Source organism: Marmota marmota, unplaced genomic scaffold (assembly GCF_001458135.2).
Source record: "Marmota marmota marmota unplaced genomic scaffold, marMar, whole genome shotgun sequence".
Taxonomy (NCBI): Eukaryota; Metazoa; Chordata; class Mammalia; order Rodentia; family Sciuridae; genus Marmota; species Marmota marmota.
Window position 1 is genome coordinate 23,848,556 of NW_025999982.1, and position 23,207 is coordinate 23,871,762.

At 33.8% G+C, this 23,207-nt stretch overlaps 1 protein-coding gene across 6 annotated transcripts in view; it reads left to right on the forward strand.

Moving 5' to 3' along the window:
- Positions 1-23,207, forward strand: part of Prim2 (DNA primase subunit 2) — a 410,568-nt gene that overhangs the window by 297,465 nt on the left and 89,896 nt on the right. For all 6 annotated transcript variants that reach the window (XM_048805584.1, XM_048805585.1, XM_048805581.1 and 3 more), the window contains one exon: positions 3,886-3,953. In XM_048805584.1, coding sequence (XP_048661541.1) covers positions 3,886-3,953 — 68 coding nt within the window. The remainder of the gene's footprint in view (positions 1-3,885; positions 3,954-23,207) is intronic.

Genomic DNA, 23,207 nt, shown 5'->3' on the forward strand with positions numbered 1-23,207 from the left:
TTTTTTTTTTTTTTTTTGAATCGGGGAGCCACAGTTGCAACTGTGGACCATTTGCTCTCCTTCTAAAGGAAGAACTTTAGACTTTCCATTTAGCTGGAAATGAAAGGAGAAATGTGTATGTTCCTTCTAGTTGATAGCTCATGTCATTAATGAAGACATCAGAAATGTAAGACCAATAGGACCAGTGTCTAGGACAGACTTTTCTAAACTCATGCTTCTGTTGGAAATATCTGGGTGGGTAAGGGGCACCTCTTATTCGCTCTACAGAACTTATGGATTGTCTACTGCTTACCAGACAGCAGTAGGGGGAAGTGGTAGACGAGACAGAACAGGTTCCTGTGTGATGCAATTTATGTTCTTGTGGGGGGGGAGAGAGAGAAAGGAGAGAATAAGATAATTTCAAGTAGTGATAAATATGAGATACCTGAGTACTAGAATACTTATGGGAGGAGTGCTGCTTTACCCAAGGGTATTTAGGGAGGATTTTGAGTTGGTGATGTTTCCCAAATGATGTGAAGGAACCTTTTATGAAAACGGGTTATCTTCAAGACTGAAAATCCACATGTGAAGTGAATCTTGAAAACCAACCCACTTTGAGAAATGAGGGAATAAGAGGATACAGGAACACTCTGGGGTCAAGGGTTCTTGACCAGCTAGCTCTCATGCAACTTGTGTAGCACTGTGAATGGTGGTGTCAAAGAGGAAAGTGCCTGTGCTGTGTGTCCTAGCATAGGCTTGGTGTGCCTGCTAGCAACTAGCTATCTGTGGCATGAGGAACCCTATTTCCTGTTAAATAAAATGGAAATGTTGGACCAGATACCTTCATTCTTTCTTACAAGACTTTTTTTTTTTTTTTAATTTTTATGGTTGGTTGTTCAAAACATTACATAGTTCTTGATATATCATATTTCACACTTTCTTACAAGACTTTTTAAAATAACTTTTTTTTGATGAAATCTAAGAGAATGTATTTGTTTTTAAAAATTTTTTATTTGTTTTAATTAATTACCCATGACAGTACAATGACCTTGACATATCATACATTTGAATCAGATGGGATATAATTTCTCATTTTTCTGAGTGTACAGGTTGCAGAATCACATTGGTCATACAGTCACGTATATACACACAGCAATAAGGAAGGATAGTGGAATGAAATAGAGATTAGAATAACTTTTTTATTCTTTTTAGTTATATATAGTAGAATGTATTTAATTTTCATTAAATGTGTCAGCTATATTATGACAGGCCATTGTAACTCACCTCTAACCTTTCAGCAATAATGAGAAATAAGCTGTTATGTCAACTTTTATGATGGTTCCCTTGAAATAACCCCAACTCAAACAGAACTGGGATAGATCTTTCTCTTTGCTTCTTGGTGATTTATGAGTCAAGGACATTGTTGTATTTTCTATTTAAAAAGCAAAAATAAATATGGAAACCATATTTAACCTAGATATTTGTTTCTAGTTGTAGAGAAATGTAAAATCTCTAATGCTAAAAATCTTGTTATGATAGTGTATTGCTTTCTTGAAAGGCTGATAATTGTGATTTAGTTTAGTTTTGATTTAGATTTAATTTTGCTCAAAGCAGAAATCTGAAAAGCTTTAATGATGAAATGTAGAAAGAGATCCACTTTCATTTTCATCAATTAATGGAATTACATAGTTGCAGGTTCTTGGATTTGTCACATCTTTAATAAATACTTATTAGACTTGCTATGTCTCAAGAAGTGCTAGGGATGCAGTGCCCCTCATAGTGGAATGATGTGGGAAGTAACTACACAAGCTTAGAAAGGAGTTTCAAAAGAAATGTTGAGACTATATAGTCTCTAAGTAAAATTTATTTAGACCCTAGTCTTTAAATAAAGAAGTCACTTTTGCTTGAGGTTCAAAGTTGAAAATAAGTTGAAGTGGGAAGGGACTGAGGGGGGTGATGTGCCCAAATCATTTAGCACACCTGTTCCAGAAACTGGAGCTACGATAGATTCCTACCTGGCATTCTCCCGTGTCTCTTGTGGAGAGTGTAACCAGACATTCATTTTGTACTTGGTGTTTTGTATTGTGACCCAAAAAGAAAATATTAAGAAAACATTTGATAAAAGACCATTGTGATTAACTCTAGCCTAAGGGAATTATTAGATAATTTTAATTAGAGGAGAGGTTAACTTTCAATCTGAAAATTTCATTGTGACCTTGAATGAAGAATAAACTGGAAGAGGCAAGAATGGAGGCAGACATGGGAGTGACTGGAGATATTAACAGTTTAGGAAAAAAGGAAATGAAAGCTGAGATTAAGATGAAGGGATAGATTTGAGAAATGTTTCCTTTGTGGAATGGACAGATGACTAGAAAGTCTTGCAGTGTTGGTGAGATGTTTTGCTTGTTTGCTTTGTTTAGAAAAGACAGTTTAATTAGAAAGTATGCTATGTGGTTGACAGATACGACTGAAAAAGCCCTGTCTGCCTGCTCTATTTTCAGAGAATTGACTTTTGAAATATCTAGATAGGCCATTTAAATATTTTAGAGCATAGTTTTGGTCCTGAGACATGAAATATCTTGAACAATGAAAATGACATTTTGTAGAGGAGTTTGACATTAACAGATACAGGATGTATTAAAGTGTTTTGTTTATAGAACTCGATAACCTTGATAACATTTATATGTCATGAAATACTAGCTCACCATTTTTCATAAAAACTAAAAGTCTGTTGGTTTTGCGAAAATTGCAGTATGTTAATTGGCTTACATTATTGTATTTTAAATTAATCAATATCTTTGTTGACATTTATTGATTCTTGTACACATTGAGAGATTTTCCATTATATGATTTAATAAAAATGATATGTGGCATTTTTATCAAATTTTCAACAAATGTTTTTAAAGAGATAATTTCATTTTTGTTATCACAAATTGGGTTGGAATTAAATGTCTGTTTTACATTTTAAGAAAATTTTAATTTATGAAAAAATTGGAATGAAGATACTCTATTTAATGCCAAAGGCTATCTTTCAGTTGTTACTTAAGATTCTCTTCTGTGAATTAGCAAATGATTTATTAGTAGATTACTCTGATCATTATTGAATCGGTTATTTTCTAATCTTTATTGTTTTATTAAGTTTGCTTCAAGCTGATTACTTTGATCGTCTTTATAAAGTCTTTGTGACAGTTTCTTAGGAGAGCAGATTAAAATAGAGATACATATAGATACATAGAAATATAACTAATATTTCAGTAAAAAAACAAATTAGAAGTTTATACTTCTTGATATACTGTCAGCTTAAGGCACAGTATTTAACAGAAAGGCTTTAGTTTTCACTATTTCCTAGATCAATTTGAGATCATATTTCAATATTTAATGCTTTCAGTTACTATTGTATACTTAAAATACAGTCTTGGTTTCTTAATGTAGTTGTCCAAATGAATTAATGCATATGGAGTGAGTACACAATACACACTTCTTTCATAGTGGTTTAGCTGTAAATAAACAGAATTCCCCTTCTCAATTTCATCGTTGCAGTATTCGGTGCCATAGGTTGGTTGTTATTCATTTTAACATTTAGGAATCTTTCCATTTTTATTTCACGGATAATATTTTCATGAGTAGATGCCTTTTCATGAACTCAAATATTCAAATAGGTGCTCCCTCTTTTTTTTAAGTTCTAAACTTGGCAACATGTCCTACATCCTTAGAGCCATGTTGTTATCTTTAATCATATAATGTATCCACTTTTTATATAATTCATTTTTTTTTTTTAAAAAAGAAACATTTCTTCACATTTTATGTTCTGCCTCCTTGGTCTGCTCTTCCTGACCCTGTTTTGCATTTAGTGCTCCTGTCTGTTTGGCCTTTGCTATTTTCGTTAACTTTGTCTTTTGCTTTCAGTTAACAGCCAGGTCCTTGCCTGCTGTGCAGTCAGATGAGAGACTTCAGCCTCTGCTCAACCACCTCAGGTAATAGAAGACACAGCTTTGCTATGCTTTGAAATGCAAGTGCTCTAATGTGGGTGAAGTATGTTAAAGTGCTTAAGAATGCTTTCAATTACTGAAACTTAATTTTTTTTTTCTTGTTTGACTCTGTTAATCAAATGGAAGTTCTTAATATCATGTACTTGTTACCCTTGACTTTAAGGTACTTTAGAAAGCTCTTTTAATAAAAATATGTAGAACTACTTGATAAGTTTAAGTGAAAATGTACAGAAAGATCTAAAAAGAATGGGCTATTTCTTTAACCCAGGCTAAGGCACATTTTTAATTGGGATAAATTAAATGAGTAGGGTTTGTTTTCTAAACACAAACATGATATAGCGTCATTATTTAAAAAATAAACTTAGAAAGTGCAGGAAGAAGGAAAAATCATTATTAATCTGAAGTAATTTTTTCCTCTATGCTATTTTAAAACCCAGCATTAAAATTATACTTCTATAAAATTTATGATTTTTCCATTTCTTATGAACATGAGATTTTTTCCTTATTAAAATAATTGTAAAAATATCCTTTTTAGTGACTGATATTTTCTTGTATGACTTTACTATAGCACATTTACATTTATCTCCCTTAGGGAGGCATGTGGGCCATTTCTTTTTCCTTTTTTTTGGTACTGGAGATTGAACATGGGGGCACTTGACCACTGAGTCACATCCCTACCCCTATTTTGTATTTTATTTAAAGAAAGTTCTCACTGAGTTGCTTAGCACCTTGCTTTTTGCTGAGGTTGGCTTTGAATTCGAGCTCCTCCTGTCTTAGCCTCCTGAGCAACTGGGATTACAGACATGTGTGCTGCCATAAATAATACTGTATATGAACCTTTGTCTATATTTTAGATCATTTCCTTAGAATAGATTTTCAGAAATGGAATTACTTTGTCAGAGTATGAGCCATTTAAAAAATTTAAGGATATATGTATTTTTTTCATATTCCATTTTTATTCTCATATTGTACAAGTTTGCCCATTTTATTATGTCCTGAATAGGTCGGGGAAGTCAAATAGTTACTAATTTAGTAATTCATAGAGATGCTTTTTTGGTCAAATGCATTCAGTTATTATGAAAAGTGATTTTGACATTTTATTCATTCTTATTTTGTTGTGAGATTAAGGATCTGTCATTAACTCATGTATTGATAAGCATTTCCTGTTTTTATTTGATCCATTTTTTTTTGTACCAGGGATTGAATTTGGGGACACTTAACCCCTGAGCCACATCCCCAGCCCCTTTTTTGTATTTATTTAGAAACCGGGTCTTACTGAGTTGCTTAGCGCCTCGCTGAGTTGCTGAGGTTGGCTTTGAACTTGTGATCCTCCCGCCTCAGCCTCCTGAGCTGCTGGGATTATAGGCATGTGCCACCAGCTTTTTATTTGATCTTATGTGCTTTAGATATAATAGATAATAGCTTATATTTGCTATAAACTTAAAAAAAATTATTTTCTGTTATTTAGAGCACTTGTATTTACAAGTTTGATGTAGTCAAGTACCAATAATGTTTTTCTTTTCTAGTTCCTTTTCACTCTTTTTAAACTTAGACTGTCACTTTTCATTTGGAAGTGTTAATAGATTTTACTCTTATCTTTTTTTCTTTATTTTTCCTTCTTTCCTCTTTTATTCTTCTCTGGTAGCTTTTCTTTCACAGGCAGGTAGTTTTTAACCTTGTATATAATTGTTTTGTTGGGACAGAAGGGAAGGAGGGGATCAAGATTACTATTTCAGCAAGGACGGAATAGTATGCCTGTTATATGAAGTTCAGTTTTCTAGAGCTGTGTTAAACCCAGAAATCTTGTTTAAGTCTTTTGCCCAGCCCCCACTTCTACTCATCCAAATCTGTTGGTGATATTGTCTCCTCAATTTCTGTCTTAATACAGTAGCCTCTTGTCTGTTCTCCTTGATACCTGCTTTGCCATCAAATGTATTTCATATCATTACCATATGTGGTCATGTTATCCCTTGACTTAAAATTCTTCTCTGCCTTTCTAGCTTCATTCTGGATGAAACCTGAACTCCTTAGCCTGGTATATGAAACCGAATAGGGGGCTTAAACCTATCTCTCTTTTTGGACTATTCTTGCAGCACTTCTAGTCCCATTCAAATGGCATGACATTCCTCTATCGCAACATTCTTGTGTGAACTTCTGTGGCCTTGCAGATACTTTCTCTCTTGCTACTTCTATTGATACATATGAATTTATATACACATGATTTAAGAATACATTTAAAATGTGTTTCTCATGTAATATATATTTTAAAACATGTTTTATATACATATATTTATGTATATAAATGTATTTTCCCCTTACCCCAGTTGTATAACTTGACAGTTGTATAATTTTTGCTTGTCCTTTAAGACTCGGCTTAGGTGTTACCTCCTCTAAGTTTTATCTGTTTAGTTCTCTACCCCTTAGTCTGAATCAGATGCCTTTTGTAGGTGTTTTCATAATATTACATGATCACCTTTGTAGTATAGAATTTGATATTGTTACTGTTTGCTTATTGTCTGATTTCCTCATTACAGTATGAGCTACTTGGCTTTTAGCTTGTAAATTCTTTTGTATTTATATTCCCAATATCTAGGCCCATGATATATTGTGTTGAATGAATGCAAGTTATATTAGTGATGTTTTGTTTTCTCCTTTTACATTTTATAAATGTTAAAAATTCTTACCTATAAAACTACTGCTTCAAAAGATATAAGCCTAGAGGGTTGAATCTCACCTCTAGTTAATGCTTGATTCTATGAGATAATGATGGATTCCTCTTCCTCTAACTCAGTATGGTGATTTTATACTAGAATTTAGATTGACTACTGACACATCTCTTTGAGTCCTTGAAACTTGCACAAACTGTACAATTGTTTAGGGCTTTTATTCTCTATGGAGTTCCCTCGTGACTGGTTGCTAGGCAACCAGGGCTAGATGCTACATGTAATATGCACCATCTGATGTTGCCTTTTTTTATTGTTATTAAACCAAATGGTTTCCCATTTTATCACCATGTCAGAGACATCTGTATGTAGGGTGGCAGCTGATGTGCATAGTTTGACACTTCCTGTTCTACAAAGCAACCTTGTGATATGCCTTTCAAGCACACTGAATTGTCTTTTTGGCTCTCCAAATGCAATGTTTTTCTTCTCTCCCTCTCTTGACAAAAAAAAAAGAAAAAAAAGAGAGGAAAGGATACTATTTGGTTTCAGAGAGTCTAATGATAATTTTGTTAGGAAAAAATAATTATTATTGATTTGCATGAGCTATATAATTTAAATGTTACCTAGAGGGGATGGACATTAGAAGGTTGAGACTGGGATCATTATTAGGCGTAATTTTCTTTAGTGCCTCTAATGATCAAAGAGGAATGATGAATAGCATTTTAATTAAATTTGTCAATAAAACTAATTTGGGAGCTGATACAAATATCTGTAAACATTGAAGGAGCAATATAGAAAAATTCTCAAATTATTTTACAGGACTTAGACACTCAAAGAGAATTAGTGTGATACTTTGCCAATCTGATAATTTGGGATATTGCTTAACAATATGTTATTGAGGCTTTTACAGTGATATGTCCATTTTTTTTTAAAGTAAAACCTAGTTCTCTAGTTAAATCTTTCTGTGCATAAATTTTTACTTCAATATCTTATGGAAATATGATCTTATATTGATTTAATAGTAATGTCCACCCATTCATTCGTGGGTGCCCATTATGTGCTTGTAATAAAAATAAAGATACAATCTGTTATCAAGGACTTAAGAAATGGGACCATGACTTTTGTTTGTACTTTTTAAAATATGGTAGTGGCTTATGTTGGATGCTTAGATTGGGCTAAACTTTAATCTTACTTGGGGAATGTTGTCATGAACTAAGAAGAATAAAGGAAGACAAGGGGATTACGGAATGAATATGGTTGTTGCTAAGATAAGTTCAGTAGTTTCAGACATTTTAAGCTTGAAATGCCTGTGGAACATATATGGGGAATGTGTACTAAGTAGCTGAATATAAACCCACAGTTTGAGTGAGGTTGATACCTGAGAGACTTTTGCTAGTCACCATTGTATAGGTGGTTCTTAAAATCAGGACTGGTTGAGATCACTAAGGTAGAGAGTTTACACACACACACACACACACACACACACACACACACGAATGGCCAGGAATAGAACTCCCTGAATATTAGTGTTAAAGTGACTTGTGATGGACAGCAGTGGAGATGGGGAGATACGAACCATTAAATAGACTGGGAAGGAATCTTTTTGTTTTCTAATTAATTAATTAATTTTTAATCTTACATACAATAGACTCTTGAATGAAAAAGAAACACAGCAAAAGATGATAATATCAAAGATGCTAAGGAAAATTTTTCAAAAAGGGGTGGTAAACAGTGTCAATGCTATAGGAAAGTCAGGTCAGAACAATACTAGTTCTGTTAGGCAGCTGGGAGCTACTGGAGGCTAGCCACAAATTTTAATGACACAAGTGTGAGTCTGAGTCTTGGGAGAAGTCAAGGAATAAATGAGAAATAAGGGTGTAGAGACATAAGGAGTATAGTCTACTCATGGTAAAGCTTAATTCTGGTGGGGGGGCATGGAACAAAAGAACTGTATCCTTGAGCTTCAAAGTTAAACAAAGTGTTTTATTCTTTAAGACTGGAATGCATTTACAGGTTAAGATGAGTGTATTTACAGGATAAGGGAGAAAGGAAACTGGGGGAGTGAGAAGAAATAATTGAGGAGGCAACATTTTAGACGTTATTGTAGTAGGAGCAAGAAATCAACTGATTGGTGTTTACAAAGTACCTTCAACCCTAGATTTTTATTTCATACTCAGAAGAACCCAGTGAGGATAGTAGATGTTCATTTATCATTGTTTCTATTTTTAAAGGTTGGCAAAGGAACTTCAAGGAAGTTCTCATTAAGAAAGTCTAATTTTTCTAATGAAAAACTATACTTTCCTCTCATCAAAAGGGATGAATGCTCAGTGCAGTGGGATACCCCTGAAGTTCTGGCTACTTAGAAGCTTGAGGGAGGAGGATGGCTTGAGCCCAGGAATTCAAGACTGGCCTGGAACATAGCAAGACCTGTTCTTTATTCATTCATCTGTTTTTCTTTCTTTTTACTTTTATAAGATGTTGCTATTTTTCAAAATTGACACCAGAAAATCTTCAATTAGAAAAAAATAAACTTCCTTAGTTTTACAAAATTTCCAGAATGCCAGAAATTTTTATGAATCATCATTTCTGCTTTCCTTTAATCATGTGTCATTAGCTATATCATCTAGTGAGCCTATATTTGCCACTGTGACTCCACTCTCATCCTCATGGTTATGTGTCCCTGGATTTTAAAGGGTGAATTAATCATTGTACTGATGCATTTTTATGAGCTCAGATATGCTCTTGTGAATATAGAATTTTTTTGTAAATAAGTACTTTTACAACCCTAATGATGGTTCCCAGGAGATAAAATATATAAAATTGAATTAGGCTAGCAAGGGTGTATGTTCAAGATTGTTATTTTTATTTATCTCACTTATAAATGTAAAGTATAAACAGATCAGACTAGAAAGGAAATCTTGCAGCCCATATTCGACATGTGATAACTTTGATTTTGTAATCAAGATATATATATATATATATATTTTTTTAAAAAACAGTGCCTCCCTTCACAGTATTTGTCTTTCTCCTTTATTCTTCCACTTCAAGATATGGAGTGAGGGACAGCATATTATAGATCACTTTAATAGTTGCGCTTATTTAGCTTTTGGTCCTTAAAAAGTGTCTAATTTTAAAAATGTGTCAGTGACACTATTTCTTCTAATTTTATCAGCATCCTTCACCCCAACAGTGAATTAGAAATCAAAGATAAAATATGATAACAAAGAGAATTATTGAATGCATAGGACTGTTTCTCATGGCTTAATTTATAGTGCATCCTGAATTTGTAAGCAGATGCTTATATTGACCTTTCTTTTAAAAATCATTTAAAACAAGGCATTGCCCTTAATTTAGTATTACCACAGACTACTTATATATGATTCTTTTTTCCTAATGCAGTCCATTTGCTTAACATTGATGTATTTCTGTTTATTCCGTTCAAGAATATGCTGTCACAAATTTTATGAGACATGCAACTTCTGTAAGAAAGCTTTTCCTAGTAACCATAGTGGTACAGGGAAGTGTTTTCTTTTTGAATTGGCTCTCGTTTTTAAATCAAATTGTATGGGCATTCATGTGTCTTTGTGGCAAATATAAAAATAAGTGCTAGAAAATGCTTTAGTAGATTGAGGCTTCCACCAATGAGAGCTGACATGAAAGCCTCATTAATGTGGGGCACATACTTGAGTTGTTTGCTAGCTCTTTCTCGTCACCAGTTTCTGGCAGTGCCTTGACCTCTTTTCTACATGCAGCAACACACACTTTAGGTCACTGATTATTAAGGCTTTCCAGCTATCATGTAAGATATTAACAAGGGAAAATAGTCTTCTAATTTATTTTGAATTACAATGTTTTCCACATCTGAATGATGTTCAGGTATTCTTTTTTAAAAAATTTTTTTTTTTTTTAGTTTTAAGTGGATATAATATCTTTATTTTACATTTATGTAGTGCTAAGGATTGAACTCAGTGCCTCAAGCATGCCAGGTGAGCGCACTACCACTGAGCCACAATCCCAGCCCCCTATGTTTATGTATTCTTAGATATTTGCCAAGAGTTGGCATTTTGCTAGAATCGGACCATTGTGTTAAGAACCCTATAATAGATATGATTATAAAGGAACTAGTAGATGCAGTCTCTTAACAAAAGTTTATATTTTCAAAGGGTTAGAACCCAAATTTATGAACATGAACATACGCCCCTATACTCCTACCTAGGACTACACTGGAAAAGTTGCTGCAGCTTAATCAAACAGAATAAGAGAAAGGTGTAAAGTCTTGTGAGTGGCATCAGTTTCTGCATATGGATTAGGTTACAAATTTCGTGCAATTTAATGTGTTTAATAAAATATATAGTCAATATATTAAAATTTGGAGGGAAACAAATTCCATTTCCTTAATACAACCACCGGTTATTCTTTGATTATTTCTATGCACATTTATATGTAATTTAAAGAGGTTAAAAGTTTTTAACAGTTCTTTCACTTAATATAACTAAATGATAAAGTAGAAAATTTTCGTGACTCTAAGCGTTTTACCTTACTTAAGCATAGTACACAGGTAATATTGGGCTGAGTTAGCTGTATCTATTTTTACTTAACCATTCGCATTTTATTGGATATTTGGGCTCCTCTTCCTACTGACTAAACCTATAAAGAAAAATTATAGAATGTTAGCTGTTTTTATAAGACCAGGAGAAGCCTACTGGCGAGCACAAATGCTGTTATGACTTCGTGACGAAGGGATTGCAGAATAAATGTTTTCCAGCAGATGGAGATATGAACAAAGAACAGCAAACTAGGTGGCATATATCTTTGAAGATATAGGAGCATTCTTTAGTCAAAGGTGTCAGATTGCCCAGATGAAAATGTGTTAATGAGCTTAACAAGAGAACCACTCACTTCAAAAAGATGGAATTCAGAAAGTTTTAACTCAACTTTACTAGTATCTAGACTAGAACCTTTATAGCCATCTTACCAACTGTCCTTTAGAAATTAAGAACTTGTGTGTGTTTTTTTTTTTTTAAGTGTCCGTGTCTATGTAAGTATAATAAATACATGTGTGTATATTTAGAAATGACACTAGGATTTTCGATGTGACTAGAATAAAACCTGGTGAGTTATTAGTTTTCGAATATAGCTGTAACTTTACAAAAAATTTAGAGGATTAAAATAATGCCCATTTACTACATATAGTCTTATAAGTTGGAAAACTGGCATGGGTCTCAGCCAAAGTATCTGAGGGCTATGTTCTTACTAGAGGCCCTGGAGAAGACTATATTTCCAAGCTTATTTATGTTTTTGGCCAAAGTTAGTTCCTTGCAGTAGTGGCACAGAGGTCCCCTTTCTTTGCTTCTGGAGACTGCCCATATTCCATGAGCTCCTCAAGGCCTTTGTTGTCCTTGTTTTGGGATTCCACAGAATCTTCTCATGCTTTAAGTTTAACTTATTTTGCTATATCCCTTTGCCCCCAACCTGAGTGTTTTCTGCTTTTATAGGCCTTTGTGATCATATCAGCCTGCCAAATATCTGGGATAATCTCTTCATCTTAATACCTTGACCCTTAATTATTCCTTCAAAGCCTTTTCTCCGTGTAATCCAATGAATTAATGGGTTCTAGGGAAATATGGACATATTTGGAGCATCTTTGATCTAGTCTATTATAGTGAGGGGTTTTTTCTTTTTTTTTGGTGGGGGTAGTGGTGAGGATGGGGAGTGAAAGTTTCTTGGGTCACTTTTGATCAGTTTAACAAGTAATTTTTTTCACTCTTATTAATTTAGGCAGAATAATGAATTTTCTTAGGTTTTTGTAGTTAGGTTAAATTAATATTAATGTCTTAAAATTGAGAAATGGGTTAAAATGATTTTTTATAGAAATAGAAACAAGTTACTGATTTGCTTTTTAATAATATAGAAGATAGAAAAATCTTTCCTGTCTCAATTGACTACTTAGTCAAGGCAAATACATACTTTGTAAGTAAATGACTTTGTGATGGAGTTGTACATAGCAGCTGTGACTTATGGAAGTACTTAGTATGAGAGCCATTTGATAATACTTGCTTACATACCTTTTAGCATCCCAAGAATTTATTTTTTTAAGCATATATTAAGGGAACTCCTAATACGTACCAGTAACACATATTTGTCTTTATAAGAATTAATGTATATAAGACAAAAATTTTAATTAAAGTCATTAGAACAAATCATGACTGTTATATTGTGACCCTTGGGAACACACAGTATCATGGAAATGACAAATCTTTGAATGTCACAGTAGTCTTGCAGCTTCTCTCCAACTAGACATTTTAAATTTCTCTTAGTCCTGTGACTTCAGAGTTTGTTAGGAATTTCTGGGTTGTCGATGCTGGCAATTTTCCTGGAAAGCAAAATTTGTGATTTCTTAGCTTTTCAAGTTTTATTATCTGTAATCATTAAGTTTCTTTAATGATTTTAAAACATTGACTCCTTTCTGATTAAATAATAGGGAAAATTAGTTATTTTACACTGTTAGTCATAAAGTACTAACCACAAAATGATAACGATGTTATGGGGAATAACTTTCTTAAGACCTGAGAAAGCACTATGGTAGTTACTGTAATATATTTGCAATAACCAAGTAACTTGTTAAGTGTCTGCAATTGAACTTTCTGTGGAGATGGGAGTGTCGTATACCTGTGCTGTTCAATACAGTAGCCAATAGCCATATACAACTATTGAATGAATGAAATATGGCGCATACAACTGAAGGACTGAATTTTAAATCATATTTAGTTTTAATTAAAATTTAAATTTCAATAGCCAGTTATAGCTAATGATTATTGTATTGGACAACATAGTTTCACGTAATATTTGAAATTTTGCTAAATCATGGAGTTTTTTTTAATATCAAAAATTTGGGGCTCAGAGCTCCAAATCTGAGGTGGCCATGGAGCAACTGTCTCTTCAAGTTGTTATAACATGTTGTGGCTACATAGGATCATGAGGCTCCTAAACCAGGGTGGTTTTCAACCTTATATGGATTTTGCCTCTTTGCATTTGAGCTATGTGCACTTATGCAGGACTGTAACAAAGACTTCACAGAGGAGGAATACTTAAAGCTGCCCAATTAGTAAGCTGATTCCTGTCCAGAATCTTTCTGATTGGACTGTTGCCACATGTGGCCTGGTATTCATGTGCATGTAAATGTTGAGAAACCTGAGAACTCCCTCTAGCATTGCAGAACCAATTAACCTGCATTCACTCAGTGAAAACAGAATTCAATAAATTGGGCTGAGATAAAACAGACTACCAAGCCACACCTAAGGTGTAATGCCCTCTCAGTTGTTTCTAATTGTTATTTAGAAAGTAGTGCTTGGTAAGATAATACAAGTTAAATAAAGCCTACTTTTAAAAGTGCTACCTTAGTTTTTGATTTATTGCATACATTCATCTAATGGAGGACACTAGGAACAGTTATCAAATATGTACAGTAGTCTATTTCCTCAGATCTTATTGAGGTGAGCTCCTAATCATCCAGTGTGAAATCACTTCCCAAATGTTTTATCTCACTATATTTTCTAAGTAGCAACATCAGTAGTTACATGATCATTTTTATATATTCATTTGTTTATTTGCTTAGTTTTCTTTCTTGGAGTTTATATTCTATTTGTCCATCTTGTTTACCACTGTCTCCCCAATAATTATAAAAATGGCTGGAATAACAAGGTCTTAACACTTGACTGGATGGATGAATGAATAATAGAAAACACTTTTAGGCTTTAAAAATTTGCCATTTATTTAGTGTCTTTAAACTGCTAAGTGTTGAGACTAAATACAATGCTAATTTGGACAAACAATTGATGAATTTTCTGATATTTCCAAGGGCAAGCTCACAAAGAAAAACTCTTAACCTTTGCAGAAATTCAATGTTGGTTTTGTATTTAGTTTGGGGACTTGGGACCCTTTTTCATGGAATCGGGAATAATTGTGGAGGACAGAGTGTAATTTTTATTCCTCTGTGACCTTAAAAGTACACTTTCTTTTTTCCTTCCCAATGATGTACTCAAATGGTGAAGACTTTTATTTAAAATAAAAGCAAAACTATTAGAGACTTTGCTGTTTTGATCTATGAAACAAAATCCTTAAATATTATGAGGCCTCAGCATATGAGGCTTGCCTATAAGACTTTGGAGGTATGTGAAGAAAGTATATAATGTGATTTCTGGATTATGACTTTTAGTAATGATGCTCATTGCCTGCTCATAGTCCCTTCCTACACCAACCAACCACCTCTACCACCAACAAAAAGCCCAAACTCCCAAACATGCAAGTCCTTAGTGCTCTACTATTTGGAGGGAACTGACATGAGGGGATAATGCTAGAATGCCATAAAGCTAATAGCTATTCTCAGAAGCTTTGCACACCCTGCAAATTATTTGTGGGAAGTATTTTCAGTATATACACTAAGAATATAGAGTAAAGAAATATAAGGAATCTCCTCATGAAAATAGAGATTTGTTGGTGGACTTAAATGTGTAAATTGAAAATACCTATGTATGGCTGTAGTTTGAATACAAACTATAGGAGTGTATGTATTTCACTTTATAATCAATTTTATAGAGGCTTACTTTACATACAGGGAAATCCATCTCAAGCACACCTTTCAAAGACTTTTGATAAATGTAAGGTTCAAATATTTTTGATACAGAAACATGAGATGCACCATTAGTTCTATTTTGTTCATTAGATTGTTGTGGCTATAAATTGGAATAAATTGAAAAATATGGATCACATGGGGGAAGATGAGACCAACCTAAAATAAAGTAGCAGTTATACCATTTATAGTTTTTACCTAATATGGAAACCCATATATGGTCATGATTTTTATTGGATATGTGAGCCTCTTGGAATCACAATTTCTCCCAGTTATACAGAAATATAGATTATTGAATACTGTCTGGGAGTTTTCTGGGGAGATTTAAAAAAACAAAATTGAGTAAAATTCATGCTTGTGGAAAAATAATTTACATTCAATTTAAAGCAGAATTTTATTGATTGTGTTCTCATTTGGAATAACTGCAGGGAAAAATCACCTGGACTAACACAAGTTAGGTACCATTTACTAGACTTAACCTGTAAAAAGAAACTCATTTCAATTTCAGTGGTGATGACTGTTGAGTGAATTTTCCTGTGATATCTTTCACCACAGGAAATGATATATTGTAGTTTTGGATTCCATGATTTCCTGCCCACCCAAAAAATCCAAACTGCAGGGATTGTGCATTTTGAATGTCTGAATGGCCTAGTTTATGTGGACAGAGTATTTTTTTTTTTAATGTCCAAGATGGTTAAAACTGATTGTACATCGTCCACATAGATCATTTTTACAGAGCATTTGTTTTACTCTTCTTGAAATTGTTTTTCCATTTGTGCCATGATTACACCTGGCTTTATTTGAAGAGGTTATATTGGAACTTGGTATGTTTTTAAAGTATGATGTAGGAGATTGCAGTTTATTTTGAAAGGTGTCTTAGCTAATTTTAATGGTCCAAATAAATGTGTTTCTTTGATGCAGAAATCAGTTTTGATTACCTGAGCTGCTTTCTCTACTGCTTTGTTTTATACTCCTTTAAAAAATATGATAAACTATAGCCTTCCAGATAGAAAAGAATAAATAATGTTAACTTTTTTAGATTCAAGAGTACTGGGAAATGCTTGACAAAGAAAGGAAATGTGTTTTGTATGTTATTGTTTTTATAAGCCTCTGAATCTCTGTTGGTGGGGAGGGAAGGCATAGAGGCACCTCTCCAGGATGAGAGAGGAATTTTTTTGCTGTGGCTTAGGATCTTGCTATAATCCATATTTGCATCCCACCTTGCTTGACTTGTGAATATGAGAAGGGACAGGTGCAATTAGATGTTGAAGTGAACAAAGCAGCCCCAAAATGTTCCAATAGGAAAGTTTCACAGCTCCCTCTCAGCCCCCACAAGAAGGCATTTAGGTTACCTCCGAACTAATGAGAATTCAAGATTACATCCCTAATGATATAAATGGCCAGGTATAGCTAAGTTTAAATACCTTTTTTCCCCAGTAAAATGTTGTGCAAACAAACATTTGTAGTAGACTTGAAGTGCTCCCTGTAAGGGCCTGTGCCAGTTTTTATCTGCTCATGGCTGGCAGAGATTGATCTTAATTTGGCAAACAGGAGTCAAGGTAAGGACAGTTGACTGCTCTGTGATATACCCTGTCCTTCAGAGAATCATTTGATTGTCTCATGTCATTATATCCTCATTGTACAACAGTGCTGTCCAGTGGAAACATGCAATCAGTGTGAGTCACATGTGTAACTTTAAATTACCCGAGTGAAATTAATTTTTATACCACATCTTATTGAACTCGTATCAAAATATTATTTTAATATGTAATTTATGATTTTTGTATATAGTGGTGCTAAGGATTGAACCCAGGGCCTCACATGTGCCAGGCAGAGCATTTTGCTGCTGAGACCTTGATATGACCATCTACTAATGAAGTACTTTACAATTATTTTTCATAGTAAACCATCTGTTATGCTTATTGAACATCTCAGTTCAGACTAAGGTACATTTCTAATGCTCAGTAGTCACATTTGACTAGTGGATTCTATAACAGTGCAGATCTACAAAACTGAATTTCACTTAAATCTCTCACACAATGTTGAATTTTTGCACTTGGGAAACTTCCGACAGGTCTAAGTGTAGACTATAATGATATACTCACAAAAATCTTTCAGATATCAGGTTATTCCAAGTACAATGTATGTCCTCCTACTTCAAGCTTAAATATTTTATGATAGTATTAAGAAAGTTTATAAATTATATTTTTCTGGAATTTATGGGAAGAAGTTAGTGAATATTAAGAATAGAGAAAAGCAATAAAAATGTGTTTAAAGTATAATAAATTTAGGCATTGACGACGATGATGATTACAATTGTGAAAAATATAGTGATATACTCTATAGACATCTTAATTTGATTTTCACAACAGCCATTTGATGGTGGTGTAATCTCTTTTATAATCCCTATTTACCAGTGATTAAAAGAGTCATACAGATAGTGCATGCAAGCCCAGGACTATTGGTTTCTGGAACCTATACTCTTAATCATTCTTCTTTGTTACTGCCATGTTCATTTATGCCTCCATGATTGTCTTGGACAAACTGAAGTTGAAGAAGGTATACATGTGAATTGTAGCTAATTCCTAAACTGTGGCAGCGATCCCCCTACTTCTGTTTACTCCCTCAAGTTTTCATCGGTAGTCTGAAAAGGAGAAAATGATTGGAGATGTAATCACCATTGAAAAGCTGACTTTTGCCTTCTCATTTTGTCAGTTATGCCTTGTGGCATTTATGTCACAGTAGTGGAGCTTGTGAATACCACTCTTGGAGCTGAGGTGTGATGATCCATCTTCTGTTAACGATCAGTGCCTCAGCATGAAAAGATTATTATTTTTTTTTCTTAACCAGCTAATCTTGCCGTGAGACCCACAAATCCACTTTCGTATAATTTCTGCTTTTTGTTTTCGACTCTTGGTTTCAACACTCAAAAACAATTCCCTGTTGAGTGCTTCAGTGCCCATATTGATATTCGTGGTGCATTGAAGAGGACTTAAATTTTTGCTGTTTCTAAAAAGTCCCGGAGTAGGTCTGCCTTTCACTTAGGATTTACAGATCAGATGTGTGCAGATATATCTGTTTCAGATTTATCTTTTTATATATCCACAGTATTTTTATTCTGTAAATTAGACATTTGTGTGAAAGTGTTGTGGGAAACCTCTGGTTCAGTGTGCATGTGATGAATTGTGCCTTCCTGTTTCAGTCATCCCTCAAATCCAGCATTCCTCAATATTGGATTGCTATAATCAGACTAAAAATAGATTTTTATAAATTTGTTTATATAAATAGGTTTTGGATATTTTGGATGTCTTACCTTTTTCCTTTAACAATTTTAATAATTTGAAGTTCAACTTTACAATATTCTGTTTACTGTGTTTTTAAGCTATCAATATAGCTGTGCTTACCTCTTACTGGTAAACAAGACAATAAGGGAGGAACAACTTCCTCAGGTGTGACTGAGTTAATTAAGTTATATGTAAGTTTATTGAACAAATGTACAGTAAAACTGGTTTTATATCATAGATTAGGTATTTTATGACCATCACTTCAAAACAAAACCAAAAAATAGGAACAAATATTGAATTACTTCTAAGCAAAGAGTTTGTTATTAATCATTGCAAAATTCTGTTTTCTTAAAAATACTATTATGGATACTTTAGTATTTACAACTTGATATAGCTTCACTTTTTCACTAAAACGGACTTAGCACTAAGTTATTACAAAAGGAAATAGGATGAAAGTTTCTTTCTTATTTTAATGGTTTTCGTTTACAGACCTGCATCTCCCTGCCTATCTAGTTTCCTACCTACCTAATCTGTTATTTTCTGCCCCTTGCCTTTCTTGTCTTTTTGTCTTAACTAACCCCTTCATCTGTAAACTATGATTTAGAAATTTCCTTGGCTTTGCTTATCTTTTTGCCCATCTATCTACTAAATGCTAACTCTTCAGATCTTGAGAAAAATAGACCTTTTTATTTTTCCAAAATGCCGTCTCCTTATCACATGCTTCCTTTAATACTCAACTTTCATAAAATCAAATTGCATACTTTTATGAACTTGGCCAAATTTCAGAATGTTTTAATGGATACAGAATTCTTAAGCTACAAATGCTAAAATACTAAAACACGAGACATTTTAGGGCTTTTTGTTGGTTGGTATTGGGGATTGAACTCAGGGCACTCAACTGCTGGGTCACATCTCCAGCCCTATTTTGTATTTTATTTAGAGACAGTGTCTCACTGAGTTGCTAAGCACCTCGACATTGCTGAGGCTGCCTTTGAATTCGCTATCCTCCTGTCTCAGCCTCCCGAGCCACTGGGATTACAGGTGTGCACTGTGGTGCCTGGCCATATTTGAGTTTTTTTGCACTCATGATATACTACTTTGCAGTCTGAAACTTAACATGATTTTCTGACTGCCATCTCTAATTCTTCTACCTTACTCCCCTATCCTTCAGTTCCTCTGATTATCATCTTTCCTTCTAGCCTTCTGTGCCAGTCTCCCACATCACCTTGCTCTTTTGACTTAACATGCTTCTCTATTCAGCCTAGACCAGTTGTCAGTCATTGAAGTAACATTCTAAAAATATTCAAGAATCCTGTATGTAGTCTGTAAAGCTAACTCTGTATTCAGTGTCATTTTATTGCTCAAAACCCTTGATGCTTCACATTGCCTGTGTTCTCCTTCCATCCTTCATTTGAAAGAGATTTCCCTGTGGATTTTGTAACAGTTGTTTTGAGCATTATTGTACTCCATGGATCTTTTTATTGATTGGACCTTTCCTTGGTCAAAATGGTGCTTCATGAGTATGTGTTGAGAGATCTAGGACTCTTGACACTGTTTTGTTGTTTCAATTAGAATGTGTTACGTCCAGGTAAGGACAACTAGGGTGTGTGTGTGTGTGTGTGTGTTGGGGGAGACTGTTAAGGAGAGTGACAATCTAGTGGCATTGAAAATAAAAGCTTATTCTGGGTTTTATAGTTGGTTCTGTTTGGTCAGTGAAGGTGTTTATTTTGCAGGTACAATGCAATAAGTGTTACATTTTAGCAAAACTATGCCATATCCTTTTACAACCTAGTGTCTTCAGATAGTATTCTTATATAATTGAATAGTCACTGAACCACATCTTTATTGTTTTCACTACTTTTCTATAACTACTTTTCTATAACTGACATTTCACCCTTAATGTGTTTTACCCAAGTTCTAGCAAATAAAAGATCAATCATGCATAGAAATTGCAAGTAAATCCATGCAGTTCCTAATCCCTTACCACCCGTATTTATGAATGAAACAAGTTAGTGTGTAGATTGGCTTGCCTTTTTCCTTTTATACTTGTGGCAAATTAGCGGCTAAACTGAGAATTATGGAGATCCAATCTTGATTTTTTTCAAGATTCTCTGATTAGCTAATCAAACATTCCTCTATATATTTGGTAAAATAGTGATTAGGCCTATAATTTGAATTTTTTTGACCCATAAAATGGTTTTTAGTGCATTAAAAATATTAAAAATATGTATTAAAAACATTTGTGATATATCTTGCTTTATTCTTTTATGAAATATTAGGAGTAGAAAAACTTTTATGCATATTAAAATCCCCCATGTTAAAAAAAACTGCAATTATTTTAAATGGACTGAAAACAATATTTTCTGCTGAGTTTGCATGTTGGTATCTAGTTAGATTTTTTTGTTGTTAACCATTCATTAATGTAGCATCTGTGTTCATTTGAAAGCATGTTATATAATGCTGACAGGTCTGAATGTAGCAGTGATGTCTCACTTTTCTTGGTGACCTGTTATGAGTTTGCTTTAGAAACACCCCTTGGCACCTCCAAACAAAAGCCAAAGGTCCCATTTGATTAGCTAACATAAATTGTTAAGGATTTTTAATTCTTTTATAGCAACATTATTCTCTTTTCTTCTGGTTTTTGAGCTTCTGTGAATATTGTAGGAAGAACAATTCTCCTGGAGACAGCCTATGACTTCACATATTTATTTCAATTTATATTGACATTTTAAATCTAGCTAAATGGGTTTTATTCCGTGGAAAGTGAAATGGTATCTTAAGAGCACTCAAGTTATTCAGCTAGAAACTTCTGTGTTATTCTTACTCCTCTATCTCTTCCATCAAGTTGTATCCATTCCTTTCCAGAAAAATCTGAATGTATCTGTTGCCACTACTTTACTTGAGGCTCTTAACTTTCCTTGCCTAATATTATTAAAATTATTCTTCTAATTAATTTTCCTTGCTCATTCCTCTCCTTTTTAGTCATTCTCCCATAATGTTTTCTTTCTCAAATGTAAATTCTTTATGTCAGCTCTCACCTCAAATATCTTCATGGTTTCTCATTGTCTATAGAGAGTATGGGGCACAATGCTTCTCATGACCTTTATGTATTTTATGTTGTATCCAACAACCTCAAACCTTTCAGCTACATCTTATTACTAGTTAAAATATGTATTAAAGAGCTGTGATATTTTATTAACTATTAACTCCTCTAATCAAGACATAAATAAGTCCTTTTGGTAATAGATGAGAAATCCCATTCTGAATTCAAACATTTTATACTCTTAGGCAGGCAAATATGTATCTTTTTTTATATCTCTTTCTCTTTATTGTTAGTGTATTGCATTAATCTGGGACGAGAACAGCTTCCTTCTGGGATAGGAATGATTTGGCTCCCTTTTACTCAATAACTATAAGCATGATAGTACATCATTTTAACATTACAGGGAGTTTTTGTATTTGTTAACCTATTTGCTCTGAATAATTCTGTTAGACCATTGTAAACATCACCTTCAGTTTATAGACTAAAGAGCTGAGGCTTTACAGGTGTCAATGGCATGGCCTAATATCTCCCAGCTGGGTGATGGCTGCTCTATAGGATCATGCAGCCTCCCTTACATCCCATTATTTATGTACTTACTGGTGAAGACTACAATTGCTCTGTGTACTAGAAAATTCTTTACCAATTTTAATTAGCACGTCAAATAATTTCATTTCATTTGCTTTCCTCAACGCACTTTTTGTTAGGTAGATAGGTCTGGCTTTTTTTTTTTTTTTTCTCCTCTCCCCCTTTTTTTGGCCATACGGGGGATTGTACTGGCTTTGTACAAGCTTGGTAAGCATTCTGTCACTGAACTATATCACCACCATGCCCCCTGCCCCCTTTTAAATATATTTTTTAGTTGTAGATGGATACAATACCTTTGTTTTATTTATTTTTATGTGGTGCTGAGGATCGAGCTCAGTACCTCACCTGTGCTAGGCAAGTGCTGTACCTCTGAGCCACAAACCCGGACCCATCAGCACCCCTTTTTAAGCTTTATTTTGGATAGGTTTTACAAAATTATCCAGGCTGGCCTTGAATTTGCAATCCTCCTGCCTCAGCCAGGATCCTGAGTAGCTGGGATTATATGCATGCTACATCCTGGAATGCCTGACATTATTAATGCCATTTTACGAATAAGGATAATGTAAATCAGGATGATTGAGTGACTTGTCCTCATTTGTGTAACAAAAACAAGAACAGGTCTTCAAATTCCTTGCTTACTGCTATTTTTATTGTCCTATGTTGCTTCTTTGCTCCACTGTAAAATACATTGGAAGGTGAAGTTCATTTTTATTCTTGGGATTCCACTGAAATAATTTTCTGGTTATGCTCTGTATTAAAATGTAAAATTAAAGTTAAATGACAGCTATTGGTTTAACTTAGTATGAGTTTTGTATCTTTGTGCTACTCTAATTAATGGAATAAATCAAATCAAATGATACATTAGTTGACAGAAACTTGTTACTCAAGGGAGAAATAATACAAGAGACAGATATGTTTCAGAACATGAAATTGCAAAGAAAGAATAATTTTTTGTTCAATATGTGTTCAACCTCTGTAGGTTCTTAGTTGGAATAGATTTCTTTAACAAAAGACAGATTAACAAGAGAAAAACAA